The 23261-nt window shown below is 37.3% G+C and overlaps 1 protein-coding gene across 2 annotated transcripts in view; it reads right to left on the reverse strand.

Annotated features, from left to right (window-relative positions):
• The window catches only part of ATF6 (activating transcription factor 6), a 234191-nt gene that overhangs the window by 120159 nt on the left and 90771 nt on the right, over positions 1-23261 (reverse strand). The window contains exons 13-14 of one of the 2 annotated variants that reach the window (XM_061400334.1): positions 18584-18651; positions 14500-14611 (exon numbers count right to left, since the gene is read on the reverse strand). In XM_061400334.1, the coding sequence (XP_061256318.1) occupies positions 14500-14611; positions 18584-18651 (180 nt within the window). Of the gene's footprint in view, positions 1-14499; positions 14615-18583; positions 18652-23261 lie in introns of both variants that reach the window. The other variant, XM_061400327.1, reaches the window with a different exon arrangement.

Consider the following 23261-nt stretch of genomic DNA (forward strand, 5'->3'; position numbering starts at 1 on the left):
AAGAAGAATACCCACAATTATCTGCAAAGGCTTTGAAAATATTTCTTCCATATCCAACTACATTATCTGTGTGAGGTCAGGTTTTCTTCATATATTTGAGCCGAAAGGAAATGATTAATGCAGAAGCACATATGAGAATCCAGCTGACTTCTACTAAGCCAGATATGAAAGAGATTCATAAAAATATAAAACCAGCACTCTTCTCACTAATGTTTCTTTGAAATCTTTTGGGAAAATACAAAGGACTCTTGAAACTGAAAAGTTTGAGAACCTCTGATCTACATCAGTCAAGGACCTCCACTTTCTTATCACTCAGTTCAGTCTGAGGCCTGATTTTTCAGGCAAAATAGGAGCCTGAAGATCAGAGTCAAATATATAGGAAACGCTGCTGCTGCTGCTGCTTCTGCTGCTGCTAAGTCGCTTCAGTCGTGTCCGACTCTGTGCGACCCCATAGACGGCAGCCCACCAGGCTCCCCCGTCCCTGGGATTCTCCAGGCAAGAACACTGGAGTGGGTTGCCATTTCCTTCTCCAATGCATGAAAGTGAAAAGTGAAAGTGAAGTCACTCAGTCGTGTCTGACTGACTCTTCGCGACTCCATGGACTGCAGCCCATCAGGCTCCTCCGCCATGGGATTTTCCAGGCAAGAGTACTGGAGTGGGGTGCCATCGCCTTCTCCATATAGGAAACGAGTGGATAAATATTTGATGAGATAAATATTTGACTGCAAAATTCTGAGTTGGATGTTTTTTCATTCCAAAGCCAAGGAAAAATTTTTTGATTATGTATCATTCTCTTTATACTGCTTGTACCTCCACAAGAATAGATATCCAAATGCTACTAATTCAAAGCACATTTAACAGGAAGAATGCAATAGTCTCTTTAAGGAACTTTAAAGTAAACACCCCCTCCAAGGCAGATTCATACTCAACAGAATAAAAGTTACTGAATTTCTATTCAATAACAGAATGAGAAGAAAAGTAGCTATAAAACTTTAACAGAGGCTTGCTTATTCTGTATGATATATTTTATTTTCAAGATTTACTTCTAGGTGTATTATAATCAGACATAGATGACTCTATATGAATTATTTAAAATATAGGCTATGGAAGATTTGATTGACAAGCTTTTCTTGAAGCATGTTTTTTTCTTTATTGAACAGCTGATTTACAGTATTATATTAGTTTCAAGTGTACAACATAGTCATTTAATATTTTCATAAATTATATTCCATTTAAAATTATTATAAAATATTGGTTATAGTCCCTATGCAGTATAAAATGCATTTAAATTTACAGATTTTCAAAGACTGATTTCTAGATTTACCATGAGACCTAGATGGCCCCAATAAAAGTAATCAAGAAGCTGGTCTATCACAAATTGTTTATCACATTATGGTGATGTTATAAACTAATTTAGAATCCATCCATCAAACTAATGGATTTGATATCCAGTTTGTTCATTCATTCAGTATTTACTGAATACCTGCTCTATGCCTGATACTAGGCTGGGTACTATGGATAGTGTGATGACTAAGATGGAGTTGGTTCTTGCCCTCAGGTGCTTAAGGCCTGACAAGGGAAACAGACAGTAAGCAAATAGTTACATAATTATTTAGTTAGACATACACCACACTCTGGTCTCAGCTAATCATCTATCCTGCTGGTTTCCAGTGTGATTCTATACTCGGAACTGGAAAACTCCTCAAAGCCCAACCATAACAGACTCTCTACAGATTAGCATCAGTGTCTTGAAATAAATACCACACACCTATTAAAGCCTTAGGATCTTTCAAGAAAAACCAGCTACATGTCAGTGTTCAGATTTGTTGATGGTGTCAAAGTTAAACAAATCATAGTCCAAAATGAAGAAATCACCACATATTGGGGAGGGAAGGACATAAGCATTTCAGACCTTACTCCTGAGTCAGATGGTAAATCAACAACTTTTCCTAACTATAACTGCTTCTTCCATAATTAAGCTTTATGACATCATCAAAAAGCTAGCACCAAATTCTGTTTAAGCATAAAATGATTTAATAGTCTACTTTGCTAGTTTTCCAACTTTTTGAGGAAAAACTTGAAGACCATCTGTGCATTAGTTAAATTAGAAATAGTTCTATCTCCTTTCAATTTTAAAAACATTTTACCATTATTAAAAACCAGCTCCCTGTTTAAGATTTAGAAGACTTTTGATGTCTCAAGGAATACTTTAAATATGATTTTATTTTGTAGAAATCTGGTTTTAATTCCACTTTTCCTTTTATTTTGTGTAGTCCTACTGCAAATCAAAAATTTTTCTTTAACTTCCTCCATGCTCTGAGTTAAATAGAAACACATTAATACAGAGGAGGAACAAACACTGACATGTTTATTTTCTTTTAAAACATCTGTCAAAAATAAAATATGCACTCCATTCTTATATTTATATGTATATAAATTAACCATAACAGTCTCTCTGTGACTATTCTGGGAGATAGTGAAAGACAGAGGAGCCTGGCGTGCTGTAGTCCATGGGGCCACAAAGAATCGGACATGACTTAGCAATTGAACAACAACAAATCTCTCTTTACTTTATATCTCTCCTATCCTTAAACATACACATGAGCACACGTGCACACACACACACACACATACACCAACACACACCTTAGTTCTCTTCCCTTTACCTGTATCCAGGCTATTTCCCCTTCCCTTCAGTGCCAAATTTACCAAGCCCCCCACTTTATTTCCTTCACAGTCTCTCTCAGCCTCTAATCTTCAAGTCACCAATTATTTCCATGTTTATACAGGCCAAATGGGCTTTCCTCATCTCGTTCTCAGTGAGTTCTGTAACACCTGATACTGCTGACCATCTCTTTTTTGAATTCTTCTTCCTTAATCGCCATATTTTAAAATAGATTTCCCCCCTTCATCTGTAGCACTGCTCCAATTCTTCTTCTATATCTCTAATCATTTCCTCTGTATTTCCCTGGTAGCTCTGTTTCTCTTACAATATAACTCTTCATAGCATGGGTCCTGCTTTTCCACAGGGCTTTATCTTTGGTCTTGTTCTTTAGAAAATGAACCAGAAGCATTCAAACAATGTTTTGAACAGATGGATCAGTGGAATTAAAATCTTGAATTAAAATCCAAGCTGAATATTCTGAAAGACAAGGCACTTGGACTTAAAAGTTCTAGAAAGGCAATATTGGGAAGTGGCTGCAAACACAGATTCTGGAACCAGACTCTGTAAGTTAAATGCTGGCTCAGTCACCTCCAAACTATGTCATGTTGGACAAATCAACCTCTCTGTGCCTCAGGCTCCTCATCTGCAAAGTGAAGATAATAACTGTACCTACCTCAGGATTAAAGACTGGCATATTATAAGCACTATAAAACTATTATTAGATAAATTATAAGGTCACTAGCAATTAAAAAATCAAACTCATTAACTTATGGGTCTATCTTGTAATTTGACATTTTGTTTTTGTTATGGTTGTTTTTCAAAACCTTTAAAATATTCAAACTCCAACAGACTGAGTCACTCTAGTAACTTTAAAGAGTTTTTAACACAATACTACAGGTCTTTGATTCATTTTGATATTTGGCAAAACTAATACAATTATGTAAAGTTTAAAAAAAAAAAAAAGGACAGTGTTGACACATAGAAACACATATACACACAAATACCTACACACACACAAATAGAAGACTGGAGACTTCAGATTTCTAGAGTTAGAAGGAAAATGCAAACCTGCTCTAACTGAATCATTTTACAGATCAGGAAACTGAAATTAGGAGAGATGAGTGATTTGTCCAAAATCAAATAGTAAGTGGCAGAATTGGGGTTAGAATGCAAGTCACTAAAGGCTGCATCTGTGAGTTGTTTAAAAAACATTTTCCCTCACATCTTCATGATGTGAAGAAATATTTTTTCTTAAAATGCAGTTTTGCTTTCAGGAAATGTTTTCTTACTCCGTTATGAGAAATGTGAAGTTTGATGAGAAGGAAACTATCCAAACTTCATCAATTATCAAATCCCACCTGAAGAATAGGGGTAGCTTTAGAAGTCATTCTATCCTGTAGCTAAAAATCTATCCACATCAAAGTAGACTATATATTTAAAGATTTTTTCCACAGTTACTCAAATAATAAAAGTAATTTTAAACGTTCACTGAGAAAATTTCCTTATTTGTTTCTGGAAACTTCATCTCTAGTAATCTTTTGAACAACAGGACATAAAAAATAAGGCAAAAAGTCACAAATAAATAGCAGTTTGAGACCTAACATTTATTTAGGACTTACTTTACACTGTCTGCAGTGCACTGCAACAGACTTTGTAAAATGACCAGAGGAATAACTTTATTCCTGCCCAGAGAAAGCTTGAAATCTATAAAAGGAGCTTAAACAAATGCATGTGAAAAAACATCATAAAATAAAGATTACTAAATATAGCACATGAATCACAAAAGGTTGGAAAAGACTCAGATGGACTTGCTCACCATCCTGAAAATTTTGAAGACTTGAAATCATGAGTTATAAGTTCTTTGTGTCCATGGCTATTCTACTTACAAGTCTCGTTATAGAGACTACTGAACAGTCATTTTTCAAACATAAAACAAGTTATATTACAGTTTATAACTGAAAAGTCCAAATAACAGAAACTTTTTTTAATATTAGCTAGGAATCTGTTACAGAGCCAAGGAACAAATGACTAAATCCCCTAAAACCATACAACAGTAATTCATATTCAACAAGGAGCTTGAGATCAAAAGTTTCTCATCTCAAGAATCTGGCATGCCATATACAGAATGCATTATAAAATGCATTTACACAGACACAAAAACCATTCTTCTCTATGAGAAGTTCTAGTGTACCAATCATTAAAATATTGTCTATTTTGGCTAAAGTACTTCCATTTCAAGACACAGCAAAGATTTTTTTTTTCCCCTCAACTGTTTTAAAAAGAAACCAGAAACTCTCAAAGTCTACTTATTATATTCCCTTGGTTTCAAATCTGAAGAGATACTGTAATCTTTCAGACCATTAAGTTATTCTTTACTATTATGAAAGTGTAACCTAATAAAGCACTTAAGCTACAGTCAGGTTATTAACAAACAAAATATTTTAATTGTTATATAATAACTCCAGCAAAACTGGCCAGCAGATTTGGCAACAAAACATACTTGGCTTTGGAGAAACAGAGTAATTTTGATATTTAAATATTCTGCATATATATCTAAAATGCAGCACCAGAATGTAAAGAAATAAAAAAATCGTATTAAATTAGAACACCTCAATTATTGCTATTTCTACTGCATACCATTTCTGTGTCCTTAGACAAGCTACTTAACCTCTCTGTGCCTCAATATTTCCATGTGTAAAGTAAAACTAGGGATACTTTATTATATGTACGGAACTAAGATTATAAATGTGAAAGGAGTGTGTAAAGTATAATCAGTTCAGTTCAGTTCAGTCGCTCAGTTATGTCCGACTCTTTGCGACACCATGGACTGTGGCACGCCAGGTCTCCCTGTCCACCACCAACTCCCAGACTTTACTCAAACTCAGTCGACTGAGTTGGTGATGCCATCCATCCATCTCATCCTCTGTCGTCCCCTTCTCCTCCTGCCTTCAATCTTTCCCAGCATCAGGGTCTTTTCAAATCAGTTAGTTCTTCACATCAGGTGGCCAAAAAATTGGAGTCTCAGCTTCAGCATCAGTCCTTCCAATGAATATTCAGGACTGATCTCCTTTAGGATGGACTGGTTGGATCTCCTTGCAGTCCAAGGGACTCTCAAGAGTCTTCTCCAACACCACAGTTCAAAAGCATCAATTCTTCTGCACTCAGCTTTCTTTATAGTCCAACTCTCACATCCATACATGACCACTGGAAAAACCATAGCCTTGACTAGACGGACATTTTTGGTAAAGTAATATCTCTGCTTTTTAATATGCTATCTAGGTTGGTCATAACTTTTCTTCCAAGGAGCAAGCATCTTTGAATTTCATGGCTGCATTTTTGGTGATTTTGGAGCCCCCAAAAACAAAGTCTGTCACTGTTTCCCCATCTATTTGCCATGAAGTGATGGGACCAGATGCCATAATCTTTGTTTTCTGAATGTTGAGCTTTAAGCCAACTTTTTCACTCTCCTCTTTTCACTTTCAGCAAGACGCTTTTTAGTTCCTCTTTACTTTCTGCCATAAGGGTGGTGTCATCTGCATATCTGAGGTTATTGATATTTCTCCCGGCAATCTTGATTCCAGCTGTGCTTCCTCCAGCCCAGCGTTTCTCATGATATACTCTGCATATAAGTTAAATAAGCAGGGTGACAATATACAGCTTTGACGTACTCCTTTTCCTATTTGGAACCAGTCTGTTGTTCCATGTCCAGTTCTAACTGTTGCTTCCTGACCTGCATACAGATTCCTCAAGAGGCAGTTCAGGTGGTCTGGTATTTCCATCTCTTTCAGAATTTTCCACAGTTTGTTGTGGTCCACACAGTCAAAGCCTTTGGCATAGTCAAAAGCAGAAGTAGATGTTTTTCTGGAACTCTTGCTTTTTCGATGATCCAACGGATTTTGGCAATTTGATCCCTGGTTCCTCTGCCTTCTCTAAATCCAGCTAGAACATCTGGAAGTTCTCAGTTCATATACCGTTGAAGCCTGGCTTGAAAAATTTTGAACATTACTTTACTAGCATGTGAGATGAATGCAATTGTGTGGCAGGTTGAGCATTCTTTGGCATTGCCTTTCTTTGGGATTGGAATGAAAACTGACCTTTTCCAGTCCTGTGGCCACTGCTGAGTTTCCCAAGTTTGCTGGCATATTGAGTGCAGCACTTTCACAGCATCATCTTTTAGGATTTGAAATAACTCAACTGGAATTCCATCACCTCCACTAGCTTTGTTCGTAGTGGTGCTTTCTAAGGCCCACTTGACTTCACATTCCAGGATGTCTGGCTCTAGGTCAGTGATCACACCATCGTGATTACCTGGGTCGTGAAGATCTTTTTGTACAGTTCTTCTGTGTACTCTTGCCACCTCTTCTTAATATCTTCTGCTTCTGTTAGGTCCATACCATTTCTGTCCTTTTTTGTGCCCATCTTTGCATGAAATGTTCCCTTGGTACCTCTAATTTCCTTGAAGAGATCTCTAGCCTTTCCCATTCTATTGTTTTCCTCTATTTCTTTGCATTGATCACTGAAGAAGGCTTTCATTCCCTCCTTGCTATTCTTTGGAACTCTGCATTCAAATGGGTATGTCTTTCCTTTTCTCCTCTGCCTTTGACTTCTCTTCTATTCACAGCTATTTGTAAGGCCTCCTCAGACAATCATTTTCTTTTTGCATTTCTTTTCCTTGGGGATGGTCTTGAAGCCTGCCTTCTGTACAATGTCACGAAGCTCTCTGTCCATAGTTCTTCAAGCACTCTATCTATCAGATCTAATCCCTTGAATCTAATGGTCATTTCCACTGTATAATCGTAAGGGATTTGATTTAGGTCAAACCTGAATGGTCTAGTGGTTTTCCGTACTTTTTTCAATTCAAGTCTGAATTTGGCAATAAGGAGTTCATGGTCTATGCCACAGGTAGCTCCTGGTCTTGTTTTTGCTGACTGTATAGAACTTCTCCATCTTTGGCTACAATGAATATAATCAATCTGATTTCGGTATTGACCATCTGGTGATGTCCATGTGTAGTTTTCTCTTGTGTTGTTGGAAGAGAGTGTTTGCTATGACCAGTACGTTCTCTTGGCAAAACTCTATTAGACTTTGCCCTGCTTCAGGACCCAGAGATCCCACAGAGACTGAGACTAAGAATTGTGTTTGAGTGTCTCCTGTGGAGGTACGGGTCAGCAGCAGGCTGATGCAGGGGCAGGAGCTCTGGGTGCAGCAGACCTGGGTGCGGCATAAGCCCTCTAGGAGGTGGTTGCCATTAACCCCATCACAGAGCTGCCAGAACTTGCACAGGACTGGGAAACAAACTCTTGGTGGGCACAGAAAGAACTTTATGTGCACCAGGACCCAGGAGAAAGGAGCAATGACCCCATAAGAGACTGATCCAGACTTGCCGGTAAGTGTCCAGGAGTCTCCAGCAGCGGCATGGGTCAGTGGTGGCCTGCTGCAGGACTGGGGGCACTGAGTGTAGCGGTGCATACATGGGACCTTTGAAGGAGGTCACCATTATCTTCATTACCTCCACCATAGTTTGGCCCCAGGTAAATAACAGTTGAAACTCCAATACTTTGGCCACCTCATGCTGGCTGAGTTGACTCATTGGAAAAGACTTTGATGCTGGGAGGGATTTGGGGCAGGAGGAAAAGGGGACGACAGAGGATGAGATGGCTGGATGGTATCACCGACTCGATGGACATGAGTTTGGGTGAACTCCGGGAGCTGGTGATGGATAGGGAGGCCTGGTGTGCTGCAGTTTATGGGGCTGCAAAGAGACGGACGCGACTGAGCGACTGAACTGAACTAACAGGGAGGGAACATAGCCCCACCCATCAACAGAAAATTGGATTATAAATTTACTGAGCATGGCCCTGAACATCAGAACAAGACCCAATTTCTAACTCAGTCTCTCCCATCAGGAAGCTTCCATAAGCTTCTTATCCTTCTCCATCAGAGGACAGACAGACTAAAAACCACAAGCACAGAAAACTAACCAATCTGATCACATGGACCACAGCCTTGTCTAACTCAACGAAACTATGAGCCATGCCATATAGGGCCACCCAAGACGGATGGATTATGATGGAAAGTTCTGACAAAATGTGGTCCCACTGGAGAAGGGAATGGCAAACCACTTCAGTATTCACGCGTTGAGAACCCCATGGAGGGTATGAAAAGGCAGAAAGATAGGACACTGAAAGATGAAAGACCTCCCCAGTTCAGTAGGTGCCCAATATGCTACTGGAGATCAGTGGAGAAATAATTCCAGAAAGAATGAAGAGACAGAGACAAAGCAAAACAATTCCCAGTTGTGGATGTGACTGGTGATGGAAGCAAAGTCCACTGCTGAAAAGAGCAGTGTTGCAGGAACCTGGAATGTCAGGTCCATGAATCAAGGCAAATTGGAAGCGGTTAAACAGGAGATGGCAAGAGTGAACATCGACATTTTAGGAATCAGCAAACTAAATGGACTGGAATGGGTGAATGTAACTCAGACGACCATTATATCTACTACTGTGGGCAGGAATCCCTTAGAAGAAATGCAGTAGCCCTCATAGTCAACAAAAGAGTCCGAAATGCAGTACTTGGATGCAATCTCAAAAACGACAGAATGATCTCGGTTCGTTTCCAAGGCAAACCATTCAATATCACAGTAATCCAAGTCTATGCCCCAACCAGTAATGTTGAAGAAGCTGCAGTTGAACGGTTCTATGAAGACCTACAAGACCTTCTAAAACTAACACCCAAAAAAGATGTCCTTTTCATTATAGGGGACTGGAATGCAAAAGTAAATTATAATGGCCGTATACATTAAAGGTATCCATATTTGTATATGAATGAAAAAGAAAATGGATATATAATGCTCTTGATATAATCATTAACTAAACTCAGGTTAAGTGAATCCTCAGACAACTCTGTTCTATTTTTTATAATGTGCTTAAGACCTGAATAACAGTATATCTTAAAGTAAGCTAACAACTTATTTGGAAAAAAGCCTTCTAAAATAAGGATTTTTTTTTAAGTCTCTCTCTTCTAAGAAAAGACATTTTTTTTTAATTTATTTTAATTGGAGGGTAATTACTTTACAATATTGTGGTGGTTTTTGCCATACATTGACATGAATCAACCATGGGTGTACATGTGTTCCCCATCCTGACCCTCCCTCCCACATCCCTCCCCACTCCATCCCTCAGGGTCATCCCAGCGCACCAGTTCTGAGCACCCTGTCTCATGCACCAAATCTGGACCAGCAATCTATTTCACATATGATAATATACATGTTTCAATGCTATTCTCTCAAATCATCCCACCTCGCCTTCTCCCACAGAGTCTAAAAGACTGTTCTATACATCTGTGTCTCTTTTGCTGTCTTGCATATAGTGTCATCGTTACCATCTTTTTAAATTCCATATATATGCGTTAGTATACTGTATTGGTGTTTTTCTTTCTGACTTACTTTGCTCTGTATAATAGGCTCCAGTTTCATCCACCTCATTAGAACTGATTCAAATGCATTCTTTTTAATGGCTGAGTAATACTCCATTGTGTATATGTACCACAGCTTTCTTATTCATTTGTCCGCTGATGGATCTAAGTTGCTTCCATGTCCTGGCTATTGTAAACAGTGCTGTGATGAACACTGGGGTACACGTGTCTCTTTCAACTCTGGTTTCCTCAGTGTGTATGCCCAGCAGTGGGATTGCTGGGTCATATAGCAGTTCTATTTCCAGTTTTTTAAGGAATCTCCACACTGTTCTCCGTAGTGGCTGTACTAGTTTGCATTCCCACCAACAGTGTAAGAGGGTTCCCTTTTCCCGCACCCTTTCCAACATTTATTGTTTGTAGATTTTTGGATCGCAGCCATTCTAACCCCTGTGAGATGGTACCTCATTGTGGTTTTGATTTGCATTTCTCTGATAATGAGTGATGTTGAGCATCTCTTCATGTGTTTGTTAGCAATCTGTATGTCTTCTTTGGAAAAATGTCTGTTTAGTTCTTTGGCCCATTTTTGATTGGGTCGTCTATTTTTCTGGAATTGAGCTGCAGGAGTTGCTTGTATATTTTTGAGATTAATTCTTTGAAAGACATATTTTTAAAATAGCAAGTATTTTTCAAAATTCATTTAGTCACTTCTTTTTTCAGCCAGAGAAGGAATATGGCTAGAAGATTATGAAAGCAGAGATAAGTAAATGGCCAAACTTCAAGATCCATGTGTAGTTGTGAAGTCCCAAAACAAAAGGAGCTGTATCCTTTTGAAGGAGACTTTATACACTAATTTCCTTTGATTACTAAAGAAATTCCTCTTGCCTCTGAAGATTTTATATAAAGGTATATACTAAACAAAAATTTCCAAGAAACAAATAATATACGTTAAGAAAAGATGCCACTCTTCTAAGCATGTATTCGGTATTACTTTAGGCATTAACTTAGAAAATGTCATTGTCATTCTGTAAAACTCTCCTTTACGGCCTTCCGTGGGAATAAACCTTTGGCAAACGTTTTGAATCATTAACATCACCAGTCAACCTTTCTGCACTATGAAAGTCTTTCCTATTCTTTGTCCAAAGTTACAAGTTTCTGGTTCATGCTGCTTGAATCTGCAGATACTAGACACCAACCCTTCTCCACACACAAAAAAAGCAACAAGGTCTAACAACAATCCACTCCAATAATTTCACCAAGGTGACTTTTTTCTTAGCTCTAAAGCTGAGATTCAGAGATAAGCACAAAGCTGATAAGATACATCTCTGGCTAGTACAACCATAAATAAAGCAAAGACAGGTCATCTCTAACTGAACTTTCTGCTGGAATTTGGCACTGCCCATGTTATTTCTTAGAGCAGCAAAATAGATTTAAATTTCTCTAAGCAAAACAGATGTAAATATACACCTTAAAAGATGATGAAAAACCGTGAACTTTCCCTTAGTGAAGCATACATAAAATTGCTTTGTTCAATAAACACTGAGTGACTGGCATTGTGCCGAGTGTCAGCTGTAGTCATAAAGAAGCACATGACACTTCCCGTCTTTCAGAGGCCTGTGATACATATGAGAAGACAAGCCTTGGAGACCAGAAACTAGGGACCAATAAAGAAAGAACTCTTTTAAAAAAGCAGGTGTTACGTGATATAATAAACAGTTTATGAAGCTCTAATGGTTGATCACAATCTTTTTCTCAAACTAGTAGTCCAAGCTATTCCTTCTGCATAAACTTGTTGGTACATTTAAAGAAATCCACCCTATTTCCTCGGTCACAAATGAATGGACCATGGGTCATGAGCCAGATTATTGCAGAAATTCCATATAATTATATATATATATATATATAAAATCAAGCTCTTTATGTTTGGGGAGTCTGAATAAGACATGTGAGAAAAAGACTAAAGTGGAATTACTGGAGCTGCTGTTGAATCAGGAATGACAACAAGCCACTACTCTAAGTCTCCATGAGGACTAGTGTACGTTCCAAGCTATGAAATGTAAGAGTTGGTTTATTAAATAATGGTATACTAAACAGTCAATAGCTACATCTACTTTTTTATAAATTAAAATATTTGTTAAACACATGTCCAATTATAAAATAAAACAATATGGTTTGCTTATTGGCTCCGTTAATTTTCATTTATACTAAGCAAAACCTGGGGGCATCAAAATTCCTACACTTCTTAATTTCTAATGCAGTCACACAGGATCAATTACAGTAATTTCTGTCAATGAAATTAAGAGCCTGACTAAAACTTCTACGTCTTTCTTTTTTTTCCCTTATTTATTTTTATTGAGATTTCTACATCTTTCTGCACAAGAAATGATGCCAGTTAACTTTTTAATAAAACTGTTAGTATATTTTATATTGAAAAAAATGGAAAAGAAAACTAAGCATATAAGCATGAGATCATTATGTCTCTCATTCTCATTTTAGCAAGAACAAAAAGAACAACCCAGGACTTAATCAAATTCCTGTCTAATGACATAGTCATCATGATAAAATTAACTTCCTTATCCCTACTGTTGAAAAAAAATAAAGCAAGAAAAAGTAAAAAAGGATGCTCTCTCTCTCTCTAAGGACTTCTAACGACTGTTATCTAGTTCAGTTCATGCTTATCCTCACTTTTCCCTGATATAAAACACTAAGATATGATAAATCAGTAATTAGGAAATGAAAAACTCAAACAGAATGTGAGAGTCCAACAGTTTGCTTAAACATGAGACAGTTCCTTCCAGAACATCAGAAGGTTGCAGGGAGGGTGACAAATAATTTTCTAGTAGCACTTTTCACAGCAAACTAATGAGAATTAGCTTTTACAAATGTAAGAAATGTAACATATTCATTAAAAAAAAAAGAACAGCATTCGTCTTCCTTTGTAAAAACACAGTCCTTTTAAGGCTACAATAATTTTCTTCATAACAAATACTTGTTCTCCTCCCTAGAAAAATGTTACTAGTCATGATGTCAATCTGTGGCTTGACAATTGCTACTTTTAATGTATACTGTACTGTTTTCATCAAATAATACAGAAATTATCCCAAACCTAAGGAAAAGTATTCAGCTATTTCAGTGCTTCTTTTGTGGTTATATTCATTACATATACACATCAACACGTTCGTTTTAACACCCATCGAGTCTCTTCTTCATAGTGCTGGATCCCATTTACATTTCCCCCCAACATGACTGTGTCAACCCAAAGCAACACCAAGTTCTCATCAGCCAGTAGAGCTGGAGCCTTGCCGAAACCCTGTTTTCAGCTGCCCCCTTGCTGCTAAAAATGAACTTTGAGGCTGGTGCAGTATAGAAACACACCGATTACATCTGAGAGAATAGACTGAGCACAGGGAGTTTTTGAGAAAAGGCAGAAGTCATGAGATACCTTCACTATAGTATCCCAAATCTCCTAACACATTTGATTAACAACTACACATACATGAAATGTTTGACTGCCCTAATCTTCGAGTCCAAAATTCTGAGCCACTAAATATTTATACTTCAGGAAAAGAATTAACTGAAAATTTCAGTGATAGTGAGTTGTGACAATAATCAGAGAATGCATCATTTACTGTCAGCATATGCTTATTTCTATCATGCCTCTCCACATTCTTTAAAAAAAGAAAAAGAAAAACCTAGGATACAAACTACCAAGAAATTCTAACCTAGTCATATGTTACTGGTTTAACATACAGCACTTTACGAGAGATATTCAAATGGTAATTCTATGAAAAATGTATTTTCATTTTAGAGGAAAAGTAGATGGCATGAAAATAAGCTATGCGTTTTACCCCATTTAGTCTAACATTTGTAACATTCAGAAGTGGTCATATAAACATTTTCTTTTGCATGAGTGACTAATTATCTTATACATTCTTCACTAATAAGAGTAAATGCTTGATGAAGGAGAGAGAAAAGAATAGAAAGTCTCAGTCACATAGATTCAAACATTCCACATGTAATGTATTAATCAGCCCATAACTCATATTAAGCTAAAATTTAGGAACTCTACTTTCCATTAACCAAATGGGAAAACCAAACCACCATAAAACCTAAAAAGAAATTTTTATGTTTTTACTTCTCCTTTAGTTATAAACAAAAAATATGGCTATAGGGACAACAAAGAATAAAAATCAATAAGCAGCTTATATTTTCTAAATAGTGTCTGGTATCAACTCCATGTTCTTCATAACTTGAACAGCTCAAGGTCAAGCTTGTATTATAGCACTTAGAGTGTTCTACTCATACAATTTATTGTATATTACTTCCCATCTCATATATTTTTATCTTCCATAGTATGCAGCCCAATGCCTTATGTACAGCAAATATTCAAAAATATTTCTTTTATTCTCTCCAAATGAACTTACCCTTCGAAACGACACAACATAAAACGTGTCTCCCCTTCTGCGGATAGCTTCAAAGAAGTCTTGGTAACTTCTGGGTGAAGCATAATACACCTGTAGCTCACTCCCTGAGTTCCTGCTGAAGTAAGAAAATGGCAAAGTGCTCTTAAACTGATGAATTTCTATCCACTCAAAAATGCTTCCTAATCTAAGGTGACATCTGAATCATAAGAATCTCTCTCAACCAAAATATTAGTAGCATTTTGGCAGCAATTTTTGCAATAACATTTTGAAAAGCTAAGATCCAGTTCACTAGAGCTAAACTCTCATTTCTGAATGCTCTAAATGTACCAGTCAAGTGCACTGCAAAGCACGTAAAAACAACAGAAGTACCAGAAAACAGACTTCTACATCAGTTTGCATGATTTTAAAATTTTGGTAAGAAAAATTAAGTCTGAGGAAAAGTTCTTTTTCACCGTTCTGTCAAATCTGTGAGTGCATACTTGCTTATGAGGCTGTACAAAAGGGGAAAAAGAGCTTAGGATTTGGAAACAAATATACCTGTCTCTGAATTCCTGTTCCACCCCACAGTTGGGCAATTGTGGGGGAAATCCATCCCAGAGCAACTTCATTTTCCTCATCAGTAAAATGAGGGTAACTACATAAACCTTTCAGGACTGTCCCTGGGGTCAGAGATGTTCGTACCAACCATGTTACTCCTATGGGTCCTTTTGCATAGGAGTCACTCAACAATGATTAGCCATAGATATTAAAAGTATCATGTCAGTGCCTTGATAAAATTATATCTAAAAATGTAATACCTCAAACCACATCATATCCCGAAAGATGTACTCAAATGGTGTTAATATAGTTCTTAATAATATTTTCAGGGTCTTTTATTGTTTAGCACAGTAAGCTAACACCCAAAAGTTAAAGAGAGTAAAAAAAATGTTTATCTTTCTTCAAAAACAAAAATCATATATATTTAATTCTTATAGGTTCTTCTATATCTTCAAACTGTTATTAACTTAAGAGGATGGAAAGACTGACCTAAAAGGAAATTATAAATGAGCCATAAAAACTTCCTTTGAAATAGTTTCATGTACTCAATAGGCCATTTCTAACTATAATATTTTACCTGTACAACTCTTATTATTTACGGTAGTTACGTTCTATAAAGTCAGTGCGAACTCTGAACGAGAAAACACTGAACCGTTCTCCTAAGGGAAATCCAGGTGAGATTCCTGTGAGCCCTTAGTTACAGCATTTTTGTGAACTGATCAACATATAACCTTGCTTTATATGTTTCCATTTAAAGACACTTTCTTTAACAAACACTGCTCACTCATTAACAAAGCACTCACAGGCAACAGCACTATAACCCGCGTACACACGAAGTCTATCTAATACACGTTTTCTCTACACAGCACAATACAGCTTTCTCGGGCTCTCGCAAAACTAGGCAGCACACTGCAGAACTATGCTTGTAGGCAATTTTAAATGATGAATTTACAAGCAAAAATCATACAATGTAAAAACTACGGCACTAAATAGATCTCAGAAAGGACAAGTGCTTATAGTATGAGAGCTGAAACAGGAAGCCAAAGTACTGCTTTGCTGAAATTCACCTGGGAATGCAAATGACCATGAAAGTACCTTGAATATTGATTGGCGGTACAAATAAATTTTCTCAAGTAAGAGGATTCATAAATACAGAATGCATGAATAAAGAAGGTCAACTATAATTCACTTAAAAACATTTTTTAAAAACTGTTTTTTAAATAGCAGTTTAGGTTCAAGCAGTTTTCAGTTTTAAATATTAAGTTTGGGATTAAAAGAAAGGCAAAAAGGTAAAATGGTTTTCAGAGGAGGCCTTACAGATAGCTGTGAAAAGAAGAGAAGCAAAAGGCAAAGAGAAAAGGAAAAATATTCCCATTTGAATGTAGAGTTCCAAAGAATAGCAAGGAGAGATAAGAAAGCCTTCCTCAGTGACCAGTGCAAAGAAATAGAGGAAAACAACAGAATGGGAAAGTCTAGAGATCTCTTCAAGAAAATTAGAGATACCAAAGGAATATTTTATGCAAAGATGGGCATGAAAAAGGACAGAAATGGTATGGACCTAACAGAAGCAGAAGATATTAAGAAGAGGTGGCAAGAATACACAGAACTGTACAAAAAGATCTTCATGACCCAGATAATCACAATGGTGTGATCACCAGCCTAGAGCCAGACATCCTGGAATGTGAAGTCAGGTGGGCCTTAGGAAGCATCACTACAAACAAAGCTAGTGGACGTGATGGAATTCCAGTTGAGCTATGTCAACTCCTAAAACATGATGCTTTGAAAGTGCTGCTCTCAATATGCCAGCAAATTTGGAAAACTCAGCAGTGGCTATAGGACTGGAAAGGGTCAGTTTTCATTCCAATCCCAAAGAAAGGCAATGCCAAAGAATACTCAAACGACTGCACAATTGCACTCATCTCACATGCTAGTAAAGTAATGCTCAAAATTTTCCAAGCCAGGCTTCAATGGTATGTGAACTGTGAACTTCCAGATGTTCAGGCTGGATTGCAGACTGCCAACATCCATTGGATCATTAAAAAAGCAAGAGAGTTCCAGTCAAAGCCTTTGACTATGCCAAAGGCTTTGACTGTGTGAACCACAACAAACTGTGGAAAATTGTTCAAGAGATGGGAATACCAGACCACCTGACTTGCCTCTTGAGAAATCTGTATGCAGGTCAGGAAGCAACAGTTAGAACTGGACATGGAACAACAGACTGGTTCCAAATAGGGAAAGGAGTATGTCAAGGTTGTATATTGTCACCCTGCTTATTTAACTTATATGCAGAGTATATCATGAGAAATGCTGGGCTGGATGAAGCACAAGCTGGAATCAAGATTTCCAGGAGAAATATCAATAACCTCAGATATGCAGATGACACCACCCTTATGGCAGAAAGCAAAGAAGAACTGAAGAGCCTCTTGTTGAAAGTGAAAGAGGAGAGTGAAAAAGTTGGCTTAAAGCTCAATATTCAGAAAACTAAGATTATGGCATCTGTTCCCATCACTTCATGGCAAACAGATGGGAAAACAGTGACAGACTTATTTTTTGGGCTCCAAAATCACAGCAAATGGTGACTGCAGCCATGAAATTCAAAGACGCTTGCTCCTTGGAAGAAAAGTTATGACCAACCTAGACAGCATATTAAAAAGCAGAGACATTACTTTACCAAAAATGTCCGTCTAGTCAAGGCTGTGGTTTTTCCAGTGGTCATGTATGGATGTGAGAGTTGGACTATAAAGAAAGCTGAGCGCAGAAGAATTGATGCTTTTGAACTGTGGTGTTGGAGAAGACTCTTGAGAGTCCCTTGGACTGTAAGGAGATCCAACCAGTCCATCCTAAAGGAGATCAGTCCTGAATATTCATTGGAAGGACTGATGCTGAAGCTGAAACTCCAATACTTTGGCCACCTGATGTGAAGAACTGACTCATTTGAAAAGACCCTGATGCTGGGAAAAATTCAAGGCACGAGGAGAAAGGGAAAAAACGGAGGATGAGATGGTTGGATGGCATTACTGACTCAATGGACATGAATTTGAGTAAGCTCTGGGACTTGGTGATGGACAGGGAGACCTGGCGTGCTGCAGTCCATGGGCTCACAAAGAGTTGGACACAACTTAGCGACTGAACTAAGAGATTAAAAACATTTTTAACTAATGAAGAAATAATATGCCATCATAATAATGTGTCAAAAAATGAATATATTTTTAACATACACATAGTAATTGAATAAAATACTCTGGTTACAGAGATCTATAAGTTACTACATATAACTGAACAATCTGTTTCTATAATATAACGAGGAGAACAAGTTTAAGATGGAAGCAAAGTGTGCATTTCAACTTTACTGAAATACTGCTGCTGCTGCTGCTAAGTTGCATCAGTCGTGTCTGACTCTGTGCGACCCCATAGACAGCACCCAATAGGCTCCTCCGTCCCTGGGATTCTCCAGGCAAGAATGCTGGAGTGGGTTGCCATTTCCTTCTGCAGGGGAAAATACTAGGTATTTAGAATTCCTTAACCAAGAGCTTCCACACTTTCTCACCTGATACTAGTGGTTTCTGTGTATTGGACAGCCATGAGCTGAGAATTTGAGCCCTGTTCCAGAGCACCCTGAAAGAAAAGAAAATGTGTTAATGTTACATAATGAAATTATATGAAAAGTTTCCTATATTGACTCATTCTATATTTACATTTACTAAACTTCATTAAAGTATTCTTAAAAGTTTTTTTCATGAATATTCTGACATATTAAGCTTACATAACTAAATACCAATAAAGAAATTAGAACTCATTTGGTCATATTCTGGGCTGAAAGATGTGTCTTATGGACAGTAAGACATTTAAGGGACTTCCCATAAAGATTCAAGATATAGCCACAAAACTTAATCCAAGTATCACAGGTTTTATGACCAGCTCATACAAGTATTACTGAATGGATAACAATTTAAGCATTAGTTGCTCAGGCATGACTGACTCTTTGTGATCCCTTGGGCTATAGCCCACCAGGCTCCCCTGTCCATGGAATTCTCCATGCAAGAATACTGGAGTGTGTAGCCATTCCCTTCTCTAGGGGATCTTCTCCAGGGATCAAACCCAGACCCATTGCATTGCAGGGAGATTCTTACTGTCAGAGCCACCAGGGAAATCATTAACAACTTGTGTTTGTCTCAAATAATTATTTTCCCAATGAAAATTTCCTAAAGTATGAAAAGAAAGTGAAAGTGAAAGTTGCTCAGTCATATCAGACCCTTTGCTGACCCCTGGACTATACAGTCCATGGAATTTTCTAGGCCAGAATACTGGAGTGTGTAGCCTTTCCCTTCTCCAGGGGATCTTCCCAACCCAGGGATACATCTCCCACATTGCAGCCACAAGGGAAGCCCAAAGTATGAAAGGTCCATAACAAAACTAGATCCTAATGTTTACTTTTTCCAGTGAGTCACCTCTTCGCATGACCCTGATGCTGGGAGGGATTGGGGGCAGGAGGAGAAGGGGGCGACAGAGGATGAGACGGCTGGATGGCATCACTGACTCGATGGACATGAGTTTGGGTGAACTCCGGGAGTTCATGATAGACAGGGAGGCCTGGCATGCTGTGAATCATGGGGTCGCAAAGAGTCAGACACGACTGAGAGACTGAACTGAACTGAACTGAACTGAAAGTTTACTTTGAGTAAACACAAAGGTCTTCGTGCATAAATAGACCTATAGACTAGTCCATCACTAAGAGATCTCACCAGTGACTCTTCGCCTTCTGGAACCATTAGTGATGTACATAGATTATGGTAGAAACTTCTCTCCCACTTAGCATCTGCTTTGCACTATGTCTTCTTATATACCCTGGCAGCTTTGTAAACTGATCTTCAAAAAAGTTTTATAAGACTATCAGAGTTCAAGAGCACATTAGGAATTGACTTTACTATTACCTTGTCAGAGACTTAACTAACTTTAATCACAAGATTACTAGCATTTGTTCGTTACTATATCCATCCATTCTTCCTTCAGCAATCAAACTTTCATAGAATGTGCCTACTACATGTACAGGTGCTACAGAATTTGATTTCTGCCATCAAGAAGCCTGTAGTGTAACTGGGAAGACAATACAGTATAATGCTAAAACACAAGAATATACAAAGGGTTAAGGGAAGAGAAGAGGGAACGATTTTGTTTGGTGGTAGACGGAACCAATATGCAGGGATGAACAGAGGGTTTCCAATTCCTGGCTCTGTAACAAGTCAAGGGTCTTATTTTATGAAAAACTAATGTAGGTCTTAAATATAGTAAGTGCTCAAAAATGCATTAAACAAAAGTAAAAAGAGCACACATAAAATGAAAAGAAAAAGATACTTAAATAATAAAATATTATACTTACTGTTATGCTTATGAAGTAGCAAATAAAGCCAAAATTAAACTACAGCTAGTGGATAATATAAATGTTAAAATAAACAGATTAAATAGCTGATGAATTTTAAATGATTTTGCTACTTTGGCACATATGAAATAAGCACAGAAGTCTGAAAAAAGTCAGACTTCTTTTCATAGACTCAGAAATGAGTGGGTAGGCTTTAAAGAAAGCTGAGTGACTTACAGAGACAGCAGGCAAACAGAACCTCAACATGCCATTTACCTATTCAAGATTTACACCAATAAATAGCGGGACTTATGAAAATTTGGCTGTGAACGTCAACATTTTTAGCTCTGTGGACTTAGCACGAGGTTATGATCAGAAAAAAAGAGTGAGACATTTACACAGAAGTGAGAAAGATGTTAAAATCTCCAGTTATGTTGTAGATTTGTTTTCCCTTTGGTTCTGTCATTTTTCTGCACTATGTTTTTGAAACTTTGTTATTTGGAGCCTATGCATTTAGAATTGTTAGAACTTGATTTAATGCTCCTTCTCTCAACACAAAATTTCTGTGTCTTCTGTAATATTCCCTATCTACTTTGTTTGATTAACATAGCCACATCAGCATTCTAATGCTTAGTGCTTGCACATAAAATACACTTCACCCTTTATTTTGCATCTGTCTGTGTCTTTACGTTTAAAATGTCATTTCTTACAAACAGCATATAGTTGAGTCTTCCCTTTTAAAAAATCTAGTTTGATAATTTCTCCCTTTTAATTGATAAGTTTAGGCCATTAACTTTAATTGCTAATATAGTTGAGTTTGTTTCTACTACCCTGGTATATATTTTCTATTTATCCTAATTATTCTTTATTTGTTTATTCTTTTGGCTGAAATATACACCTTTTTAGCATTCCATTTTTACTGTGGATATCACCTTTTTAACTATTCCTTGTGCTCATTTTTAGTGGTTGCTCTAGAGATTATACTTTGATCTTTAAGCTACTAGTCTACCTTCAAATATTACTTGAACAATATAAAAACTTCATAAGAGTTTAATTCCATTTATCCCCCTCCCTTTTTGTTCTTATTATCTAATATTTTACATCAAAACAAACTATAAACCCCACAACAAGCTGCTGCCAAGTTTTGCTTTTAAAATAGTCTTTTTAAGATCTCAAATAGCTAAAGCAATGTAGGAAAAAAAAAAAAATGGAGCTGGAAGAATCAGGGTCCCTGACTTCAGGCTATACTATAAAGCTATAGTCATCGAAAGAGTATGATACCGGCACAAAAATAGAAATATTCATCAGTGGAACAGGACAGAAAACCCAGAAATGAACCCATGCACCTATGGTCAGTTTATGACAAAGGAGGCAAGAATACACAGTATTAAAAAACAGTCTCTTCAACAAATGGAGCCGGGAAAATAGGACACTACATGGAAAAAAATGAAATAAGATCATTCTTTAATACCATACATGAAAATAAGGTCAAAATGGATTAAAGACCTAAATGTGAGACTGGACACTATAAAACTACTAGAGGAAAACATAGGCAGAAGACTCTGACAGAAATCGCAGCAGTATATTTTTCAATCTGTCTCCCACAATAATGGAAATAAAAACAAAAATAAACAAATGACACCTACTTAAACTCAAAAGCTTTTACACAGAAAAGGAAACAATAAACAAGACAAAAAGACAACCCACAGATTGGGAGAAAATATTTACAAATGATGTGACTGACAAGGGATTAGTCTCCAAAATTTACAAACAGCTCATGATGCTTAAAAGCATCAAAACAAACAATCCAATCAAAAAATGGGCAGAAGACCTAAATAGACATTTCTCCAATGAAGACATACAGATGGTCAAGAGGCACCTGAAAAGATGTTCAACATGGTCAATTATCAAAATGGCTATCATCGAAAAAACCACAAACAATAAATGCTAGAGAAGGTGTAAAGAGAAGGGAACCCTCCTACGTTGTTCGTGGGAATTTAAATTGGTACAGCCAGTGTGAAGAACAGTATGGAGGTTCCTTAAAAAAGACAAAAACAGAGCTACCATATGACCCTGCAGTCCCACTCCTGGGCATATATCTGGAGAAAAACATGATCTCAAATGATACATGCACCCCAATGTTCACTGCATTGTTTACAACAACCAAGACATGGAAGCAACCTACATGTCCATCAACAGAGGAATGGATAAAGCAGATGGGGTACACATACACACTGGAATATTACTTAGCCATTAAAAAGAATGAAATAATGCCATTTTGCAGCAACATGGATGGACCTAGAGATTGTCATAGTGAGTGAAGTTAAGTCAGACAGAGAAAGAGAAAAATCATATGACATCCCTTACATGTGAAATCTTTTTTTATAAAAAGACATGATAAAAATAAACTTACAAAACAGAAAGACACTTAGACTTAGAAAATGGGTAAAGAGCTAGTTAGGGAGCTTGGGATGGACATGTACACACTGCTATATTTAAAACAGATAACCAGCAAGGACCTACTGTGCATATAGCACATGGAACTCTGTCGGTGTTATGTGGCAGCCTGGATGCCATCCTGGGGGAGTCTGAGGGAGAATGGATACATGCATATGTATGGCTGAGCCCCTTCGTTGCTCATCTGAAACTATCACATTGTTAATCGGCTATACCCCAATACAAAATAAAAAGTTTTTTTTTTAAGATACTAGTCTTTTAAAGACTTTGATATACACAAATAAAATAAAGATACTAAAACAAACAAAACAAACAGCCATTTATTTTTATCCAGATATTTACCCATTGTGGTGCTTTCACTCTGGATAATCTGGTGTTCTGTCTGGTACCATTTCCCTTAGTCTAAAAAACT

This window comes from Bos javanicus, chromosome 3, assembly GCF_032452875.1.
Source record: "Bos javanicus breed banteng chromosome 3, ARS-OSU_banteng_1.0, whole genome shotgun sequence".
In the NCBI taxonomy this organism is placed as follows: domain Eukaryota; kingdom Metazoa; phylum Chordata; class Mammalia; order Artiodactyla; family Bovidae; genus Bos; species Bos javanicus.